Source organism: Trematomus bernacchii, unplaced genomic scaffold, assembly GCF_902827165.1.
Source record: "Trematomus bernacchii unplaced genomic scaffold, fTreBer1.1, whole genome shotgun sequence".
NCBI classification, from domain to species: Eukaryota; Metazoa; Chordata; class Actinopteri; order Perciformes; family Nototheniidae; genus Trematomus; species Trematomus bernacchii.
Window position 1 is genome coordinate 74,117 of NW_022987639.1, and position 10,386 is coordinate 84,502.

The 10,386-nt window shown below is 43.4% G+C and overlaps 1 protein-coding gene across 3 annotated transcripts in view; it reads left to right on the forward strand.

The window, feature by feature from the left end:
* Nucleotides 1-5,468, forward strand: part of LOC117484749 (plasma membrane calcium-transporting ATPase 3-like) — a 69,720-nt gene extending 64,252 nt beyond the window's left edge. For 2 of the 3 annotated variants that reach the window (XM_034133165.1, XM_034133166.1), the window contains one exon: nucleotides 1,044-5,468. In XM_034133165.1, coding sequence (XP_033989056.1) covers nucleotides 1,044-1,529 — 486 coding nt within the window. In that variant the 3' untranslated portion in view covers nucleotides 1,530-5,468. The remainder of the gene's footprint in view (nucleotides 1-1,043) is intronic. The other variant, XM_034133168.1, reaches the window with a different exon arrangement.
* The last annotated feature ends 4,918 nt before the right edge of the window (nucleotides 5,469-10,386 follow it).

The window sequence follows — 10,386 nt, forward strand, 5'->3', positions numbered from 1 at the left end:
GCCCAAGGACACAACGGCTTTACAGACGCAGCGGCGGCGGGTTTCACCCCCTTGATCTGATGATCATTGCACAGCGCACTGCGCCACACTGGCCATCTTCACACCTCGAAGTCATCAAGGCGCTTTTACAAGTACACAATAATATCATACATGTACTGTGGACAATACCCACAGGAGCAAATTCGGGTGAAGTGTCTTGCCCAAGGACACAACGGCCTGTTGGTCATTAAAGTGTTATCAAAAGGTGCAGCTAGTTTGAATGACTTTGTATAAAATAGAAATACTCAAGTAAAGTATCTCCAAATGTTGCTTAAGTACAGTACTAGAGTAAATCTACTTATGTCCCACCTCTGCGCACGTTAAACCAACTCTGAACAAACGGTAGTAACAACGCGGAACTCGAAAATAACTCATTTTAGTGAAAAACAGTAATGCCGACTAAAGGAAGTCAATCTCCAAGCCAAGAATTAGTGCCACACAAGAACTTGTTTAGTTTTTAACCCTTCAATTGATTGAAGAGATTTGACTCATTAGTTAGCTTTTGAGGTGTTTGTATGTGGATATTATTCTATCTACACAGACAAGGTATTTCACTCGTTTTCAAAACGTAATGCCAAGCTTTAACCACTGGCTAACGGCTGTAGTTTCATATTAAGAGTGGTAACAATCTTCCAATCTAACTCTTTCCAAAATATGATAATAGTCTTTAAAACATACGTCTTTGGATCGGTCCCAAAAACAATCATTTGAAGCTTCTATCAGCGTGACTGTAGCCACCTGGTTCTGTCTGTCTGTCTGTCTGTCTGTCTGTCTGTCTGTCAGTCAGTCTGTCTGTCTGTCAGTCAGTCTGTCTGTCTGTCTGTCTGTCTGTCTGTCTGTCTGTCAGTCTGTCTGTCAGTCAGTCTGTCTGTCTGTCTGTCTCTCTGTGTGCTGGAGGACACTGTTCTGTCTCTCTCTGGGTTTCCCTTGTCTATTTCTTTCTTTTTGATGTCTGACTTTTACTCCTTTCTTGTTGTCTCCCTCGTCTCCCTTTCTCTGGGCAGATGCGAGTGGTGAAAGCATTCCGTAGTTCGCTGTACGAGGGCCGGGAGAAACCGGAATCCCGCAACTCCATCCACAACTTCATGGCCCACCCAGAGTTCCTCATCAACGACCTCATCCATAACATCCCGCTGATCGACGACACCGACGTGGACGACGAATCAGAGCTCAGCAGATACCAGCACCTGCACCCGGCCCTCCGCAAGCCGCCGCCCCCTCCCGCCCAGCCCCCAGCCCGCGTACACCCCACCCGCCCCTACCGCCAGTACAGCCTCCCTGTGACTCCGTGCAACAGAAACAACAACAACAGCAGCAGCAGTTCAACAGTCACCTACGGCAACCAAAAAAGCCCCACTGCAGCTACCCCCGGCAACCGGAACCCCCATCATCCCCAACAGCACCACCATATCCAACATGGCAGGGACAGGCCGGGGAAACCCTCCGCCCCTCACCTGGCCCATCTCTACTGTGTGGAGACCTCCTTATAACTGAGCTGAGCGTGGGTCGGGGGGGGGGAAGGGAGCTTTGGGGAAGAGGAAGAGAGGGCTGAGGACTCACACATGACATTTTCATCCCTTCCCGAGGGAGGGCCGGAGGGGGGGAGTGGACAATGGTTGGAGACTTCTGCTCACAACTCCCTGAGAATATTGCGACTTTCCCTCCTTTTGCCCTCGCTCCGGCCCTCTCAGTCTGAAAACACCCTCCACCACCCCCACCCCCCCCCCAACCTCAACCGGCCGCTCTGTCCCCCTCTCTGAAGAAACCACCCCATCCTGCCTAACTGCAGACACAGAGTCCTGAGTGACAGTGGGTTGGGGAGGGAGGGGGACAGAAAAACCCCCCAAATTAAACCCCTCACATTTTACAAGGCTTCAGCCGAACAGGGGCCACGTCAGGGCCAGAGGCTGACCCACTCTGTTTCTTAGAGTTCATCTCTACCCACCTACCTACCTGCCATGGCACCAAAGTCACCCCCACCCCTGTCATTTCTCTGGCTACAGACAGATACACTGAAAGACTGAAACATTGACTTTAATTAAATGTAATATGTCAACAGATTTTACATAACTGTATTAGGTTAGCTGAAAGCAATAATATTTAGTTTACATAAAATATTAGGGTCAACTTAATATTATTGCTTTCATCTAACCTAATAAATGATACATTTAATTGAAGTCAAGGTTGAAGTTTTTTCAATGTAGCCTACTTCAGTCCAAATCTTTTCTTTCTTTCATCTCTCTCTATCTTTCAGTGTGTGTATGTGTATTGTCTTGTCTCTTCTGAAAAAAACAACAACAAAAAAACACAACAAAAATAGGAATTGCAAACAAAGATGCTGTTCATTTAAACCTAATAGTCAATAGGATGGCTGCAAAAAACAACTTAAGAAGTGGGGGGGTACATATATATACAGTTTATGTGTTATCATTTGAATGTGTGGGAAGCGACAGCACAGATCTTGTCATCTTCACACTCTCCCATCCTTTGGAGGCCTTCCATCAGGCCAGTGTTATCTGTCACTCTGTCCACTGCTATGAGAGGACACAGCGTGTAGGATCTCACAGTGTAGTCATGGACACACTAACTTCATCTACCTGCCATGTTTGTGAACTGATGAGTCATACTTATGAGGTCCTCTTCCTCTTCATTTCTGTCCCATCATGCTGGCTCAAGCCGTTATGTAGTTTCCTTCGCTCCCTTCATCCAATCTTCTGGTCCTTCGTTGGTGGGTTTGTGTGTCAGTTGTTTTTTTTGGAAGCATTAACCCTTTAAATGCCATCAAACACAATGCACAGGCGATGGCCCTTTAAGACTAACATGCACTCACTTCAAAGCTGCTCACGTGCCATCGGGCTGTCTCCATGGTGTACCCTCCATGAGTCTGGAGGACGAGGAGATTGTTTCATTTGATCAGTAGGATGTTGCGTCCAGTCATTTTTACCGAGAACTCAAATAATCACTAGTTGACGTTGAATAGGAACCCATCTTATTTCAGTTTTAGCTTTAGGCCTAAGGACCCACTCAATCAGGTTTGACCAATGAGAGCTCATGTGTCATGTCCATGTGTCAAATACTGTGCTTTCCGCTTAATCATGATATTTAATTAGTTGATTGGGATACATTACCACAAAATGTTGGAGTATTGCTTTCAAACTAGGGATCAATATTGGGTCTATCCCAATATGCTGATTCCAATAAACACCCATTTGACCCCCTATTGCAGAAAGTAACTGTTAAATAAAGGTATTTATCTGCTATCATGAAGGCCCACTGGCATGTGCAAGAATTAAATACAGTGCTCAGGTACTGGCCAAAATCACCAAACAAATGTACCTGAGGTTACATATAAAACATGCCATGTATTTTTTTCATGGAATAGATTAGCCTGTCATATCGGAGGAAATTCCCATTTATTATGTAAGCCTTTATCTGCCGTTACAATGACATGAATCCCAGAGAGTTATTATGCTAAAGCTGTTCAATGTAAAACAGCAAACCATGCTGCATGAGCACACCCCAACGAAACAAAAAATACCAGAAAACATTTGGACAGCGCGCCAGTGACAGCGAGCATGGCGCTTGTGACATCCCACTCCACCGTCACCTCGCCGACATTCCATGGAGCATACATTCCAAACATCACATTCCAGCGTGGGTGAGAGCGCCCTCCTGTCTCCCATGATGCACTAGGTGTGGGTGAACCGCTGACTCCATGTTGCCTCGGAGCGGGACCGCAGATCTGGACCCTTCCTCGCCCTGTTGACTTCCCTGAGTTCTCACCTGCTCCTCCCCCCCGAGAAAGGCGCTGGCAGACATTATGCAACAGCCCGCCCGTGTGGACCCTCCTGCCCAGCTGGGGTCAGAAACACAGCGTCACACATGCACACCGAGAACAGTGTGTCTTGCTGGTCTGTGAGGAGGCTCTGTGGGAACACCCTTACCTGTACAGAACCCTGTCTTCTTGAATGCTCATCATCATCATCATCATCACCACCACCTTGCCCTGACGGAGGGGCCGGGGGGGGGGACATTGTATTGGTCTGTCTGTTTTGAAGCATGCATTTGATATCATTAATGTCACTCTTTATGTGTTGGTAAATCATGTAGGCTACTGTCACTACTGTGTGCTATGATCTCTCCACAACTGCTCTCTTTCTGTCTCTCTCTCTCTCACACACACACACACACACACACACACACACACACGCACACACACACACACATCCTGTTCATGCCCAACCTATTCTATTCCAGCAACTCTTGGCACAGCTCTATCAATGCTTTTCTGCACTACACACACACGTGCACACACACACACACACACACACACACACACACACACACACACACACACACACACACACACACACACACAGCAAACAACTGGCGGATAATCCACAGTGGTGTAAATTTGACTGTCCAGTCCCAGCCATCTCTGTCCATCCGTCCAGCCACGTTACATCATGATGTTGTGAGACAGAAGACAAAACACAATGTGAAAAAGAATATATTATATTTATCAAAATTATAAATTGTACAACTGCACCACTACTGTACAGATCGCCCAAATGTGCACATGTGCATCTTTGATTTACAGGTACTATGTTCCTGTTACACTTTTGTTTTTTCTGATGTTTTTTTTCTTGAATCCTATTGCTTTCTGTAAAGAGAGGAACAACACAATGAAAGCGCTTGTATATTATTATTATTATTATTTTAGATTTTCTCCATCAGTGCTCCCACTGATGGAGAAAGACGGTTGCACATTCTCCTGAGCATATTCTGAGGGCTGTGTTTTCTGTCCACTGAACAGCCCCTGAAGTGTGCAGAGGTGTGGAGAAGCTTCTAGTCTCTTAAGACCAGAGACACCATTCTGTAAATAGAGAACAGGAGACACAGATGTACCTCATTATGATCTAAAGGACTGGACCAAGTGGAGACCCGGGGAGGATGGAGAACTGGAGGGCGATGCAGAGCTAGAGACTGCAGGAGTGCAATGCGTCAGTGCGTTGTTTAGGCTGCTCTCTTAGATCTGCGACAAGTATTTACTGCCATGTTAAGATGGGAAGAACTTAACGTTTTACATTATTCATTATACATACTGTTGTACATATTGTGTGTGGAATGGTCCCCCTTCTTGCACAACGCAGTGCTGTTCTGCAGACAGAAAGTGCAGCCTTACCTGTGCTAAAACGAAAAAAGACCAAAAAAAGTAAAACAACCATAAAGACTATTGAATATATTAAAGAGTTACCTGCCTGTTATTTAAGCGAATAAATATCTATATATGAGAAAGAACACACCTGTATACTGTAGACTAAATCTGTATGGAAATCTAAGAGAATTTAATGGGAATTAAGTCCAACACCTTTTGTCTGTATGAAAGATACATCAAAGTATTCTACAATAATAACTTTGACAAAGTCTGTTTGGTCCTGTGTTTTTTGTTCACAATGATTCAAAACTATACTCACATTTTCCACCTCTGGAAAGTCAAACCTGCATGGCCTGTTGTTTGGGAACAGATGCAGCGTTTATTCTCACAGGTTACTGGAATATTCATGAAGTCTTTTTGAAATGGTACACTCACAGAAAATGAGTTTGATCATTTATCTTAGAGTAAAAAAAGACTGTCCCTTATTTACACCTGCAGGGGGGAAGGTGTATGACTGAAGAACTTTCTCCATCAGATCTTTTTTTTAAAGCATACATGAGGAAACACAGGGGGCGTTAGCAAAGGCTGCATTCCATTTAGCTGTGCATATGCTGACTTGTAAACATGGGGCAAGTTGGCCACTCAGAAGTAAAAAAGAAAAGAAAATCTCACATAACTCTTGCAGTATAATCCCAGTCTGATTTATCCAGTACTAACCATGTAAAACCCTTCAGACTTGCATGACATAAAGTGTGAGGCTGTTTATGCTTATGCACGTTTAATCATTGAAGTGAAGAGATGTTAATGGCACTCTCCTATCAGGGGAATGTGGGGTTGGGCCACGGCCGGCCATTGCCGCTCGAAAGCGCTGGAGACGCTGTAGTACATATGCCAGGCCTGTAAGTGGCGCTGTAGTCTGCCACAAAAGCAGCAAAGACTTCCCGCGCATGGTTACCATGGTTACCCTTCTGTTTATTCTCCGCTGTGGCTTTCTTTCTCCCTCCCCGAGGCAAGCGTTTGCTCCTCCTGCTGCTGTAATTCAATGCAATCCCTCCCCGTCGAGGCAAGCACTGTAATTCTCTCCGGTTAGTCCACCAGCAGATGACAAACACCCACCTCTCCGCCTCTTCCAAGGAACGAGGGGACCGTGCGGCAGAGTTTCAGTTTCAGGTTTCTTTCGCCGGTCAAGATGTCCGTTAAAGTTTAAATCTTCCGGAAAAATTAGAAAAGTGCCGGTCAAAGGTCTTCTTTGTTATTTATTGAGCTTTAAAACAAATGAATAACGACTCTATATAATAATATAATAAAACACGGAGGACGGAGATCTATTTTTCTCCCCCTCTTCTGACTTGATCAGAGCACGCTCCCCTCTCCTGCAGGGGAGCGTGGTCAGCTGCAGCTCACAGAATCAGCCCCCTGCAAAAACAGTGCTGGAGAACAGCAAATAGAGCGAAATGAGGCATGGCTAAAATGCATGATCTGTTTGGTATTTTGAAAACAGAAACGTATAAATATACCTTATATAGGTATGGCCCTACAATATATCATTTAAAGTGGACCTATCATGCTATATTTGAATAATATAGTGTAGGACCATACCTATATAAGGCATATTTATACTTTTTTTTTTTCAAAATACCAAACAGATCATGCATTTTAGCCATGCCTCATTTTGCTCAATTTGAAAATGTTTAGCTCTGTTTTTGCAAGGGCAGATTATGTGAGAACAGCACCATCTACAGGCCTGGCATATGTACTACAGCGTCTCCAGCGCTTTCGAACGGCAATGGCCGTGGCTGTCTCCTCCTGATTGGTGGAGTTGGCCCAATAGCCGTAGCGCCACTGTCCTGACGTCAGGACAGTGTTCAAATCTGGATCAGTTTTTATCAGATCCGTTGCAGCCCCTTTTTTAGAGATTTGGGTATGGAGGAAAATAGAGAGGGTTGTGTTTTCTGACACTTGGTGAGTTCCCTGGAACACCGGGGACACATATTCATGTATAAAAGACGTACAAAAGTGCATTTTGCATGATAGGTCCCCTTTAAATATAGCATGAAGGTCCACTTTAAGTTGTCCCTAACACCTTTGTTTCTGTGTTGACACAGATGTTGGGATTTACACTTAAGAAGTGACATAAACAGATTATCCATTTGCTTGCAACAAACATTACAGCTACAGTGAGCTTTCAGGCTACAAACAATGTTAAATATTTCCTTTATAGCGTAGTAAAGGAGAAGTCTTGTTACTTATATGTTCGACATTGTAACACCTGAATCATCTTTAACAGAGATGGGGTCGTTACTCACAAAATGTAATATATTACTTTACTTCGTTACTCTCTACATAAAGTAACGCGTTACTTTACTCGCAGGGCCGCCCCTCCCTACAGGCAGATCACGCAGACTGCGGAGAGTGCTTCATTTTGCGGAGGGAGCCTCATCTGGGGCCTCATTTATAAAGGGATATACGCTCAAAAAATGGCGTACGCCAGTTTCTACGCAATGTTTGCGATTTATAAAATTCTAACTTGACGGGAAAATGTGCGGTCCTCCACGCAAACTCTAACCCATGCGTACGCACTAAGCAAACGGGAGAGACGAGAAACTGCGACACCGTTGGCAGAAGGAAGAATGGAGAGAAATATGTGGAAATAATACCATAAATAAAATGTTACCTCTCATTTATCAAATATGAAGAATTCATTTTCAAACATTGATTAAAGCCAATCAGTGGCGGCTGGTGGAAAATATTTTAGGTGGGGCTGTGGAAATGATGATCAAACAATACTAGGGGGTCCGGGGGGATGCTCCCCCGGTAAAAGTTTTGGAGAAAAGACCCCTTAAATTATGACTTCTGGTGATGTTAGAGGGGGGGGGGGGGGACAATTTGAGGCTTAAAAATATGAGAAGACTGATCAATACCTCTATAACTTCAGTGTGGTTAGCTATGAATCTTCCAAAACTTCCAAACACCTTGTCCTAGACATAGTTTCTACAGCATAAACTGTGCAACAGTACAGTAGGCCCACACAAACTGCAGAACACCGGGGCTTTGGGAACACTGATTTAATTCCCATTTAACCTGTTAAGGGGCTTTTTTCCCCCGTTTTTTTCTCACGAAACTGTGTCTCAGGGCTTCTTAAAATGTAATAAACTATTCATGTGTCCTACTCAGAGGAAACGCATCTAACTGATGATATGAACCATGTTTACCGAAACAAAACACAAGTCTCACAAGAAGCGTCTAAATGAGCCCTGAGCGAAAAAATGCTAACGCACTCTAGGTATAAATCAATCGATATACTTATCGGATATGCACAAACAAGCTTACAAGCTGAGATTCCACAGATTCTAGAAATATAAGTATCATCACTGAGCGATCAGAACTCGCGACAAGGGGAAGCAAATACAGACATCACACGACGTAGCTTTAGGTAGCAAAACACGGAGATATGCTCACCTTTTGCAGAATAACAATTCTGATCAAAAACGAGAAAAACGCAGTTGAAGGTTAATCCATAGGTTAATCCAATGTGTCTGTCACTTTGAAAAATGATTGATGATCCATAATTCAATTTTTATGTCAAAAACTGAGTTTTCATTAGCTGCTAATGGTAGCTTCCAGAGTGTATGACAGATTCCTGTTTTGTCTCCTTGGATACGAGTCCAAACAACTCACAGACTGCACCGGGTGCTCACGTAGGAGCCCTGTGACCATCAGATTTGACGACGCTGATTGCCTGAAATTATGTTTCGGCGGCATAGTTTAAAGATAGCAACAGTTGGCTTCTGCTGCACTTGCTGCACTCTCGTCTGGGCGCTGTGCATAGCGCCCAGACGAGAGAGGGTAATGATACACGGGCAAGGCCAGGCAGGAAACATGTGACTTATCAGTAACTTTAGACATCGTAACACAATTTTAAACTAGATTTTATTGTAGATTATACATTTTACTGATACCAATTATATAATATTTACCTTGTTTATTAAAAAAAAAAATAAAAAAAAAAAATATATTTTTAAAATATATATATATATATATATATTTTTTTTTTAATGTGGGAAGAGGGGGGGCGGCGCCCCTAGCGCCCCTATGGGCCGGCCGCCACTGAAGCCAATCTTAAAATGATTAAACAAACGCCTGTTTGAGACTCCTCAGTGCACACAAAAACATAAAAATGTGCTGTCCTCCACGCAAACTCTAACCCATGCGTACGCACTAAGCACACAAACGGGAGAGACGAGAAACTGCGACACCCGTTGGCAGAAGGAAGAATGGAGAGAAATATGTGGAAATAATACCATAAATAAAATGTTACCTCTCATTTATCAAATATGAAGAATTCATTTTCAAACATTGATTAAAGCCAATCTTAAAATGATTAAACAAACGCCTGTTTGAGACTCCTCAGTGCACACAAAAACATAACTTGGAGAAATAAATAAATACGGATATGTTATTTAAAACCACCTCGAATATGTTGTGTTAATGTTATGAAATGTTTTCTCATAAATGATGCGGTAAGCAGGAGGACAGAATTACGTCTAAACTGACGCCGTTTTGCATTTCTATAGGTTGTAGATACGAGCATGGTTTTATATACTATCACGTTTAATCGTGTTTTATGCCGTTTGCCAAGACTTGATAAGTCGCTCGTAAAACACAGGAGGTATGGAAACTAAGAACACCATATGTGGTAAATTGTACAGCTAATATAACACAACCCATTAGTTGTATTTCCTTTAACTGGTGGATTATGGATATATAGTTGCTGATCGACAGCTGGAACACAAACCACTAAATACAACAAAAATACTTCAGATCCAGTCGTCATGACTCCACTCCGGAGGGATTCCCCGATCATTTCTTTGTCATTAACTTTTTTCGGACCACTTATTTATTTATTTTGGTGACGATCCGACCTCCATGCTGCTACTCAGGTTCAAACTGCATCCACCAAACAATATGATTTATCTCGACCTCCCCAAAATAACCAAAATCTGACACGGTGTGAGATGTCTTTTTTAGCTGTTCTGTCGTAATTTCCTGCGATCTTCTTCATGCAGTCAGTCAAAATGAATGAATGAATGGGCGTTTCTTTGACTATTTATTGGCAAATATGGGCGTTACGAGTCGATTGTGATTTATAAAGGGAAACAGGAGTAGGAAGTGCCGTACGCACTTCCCTC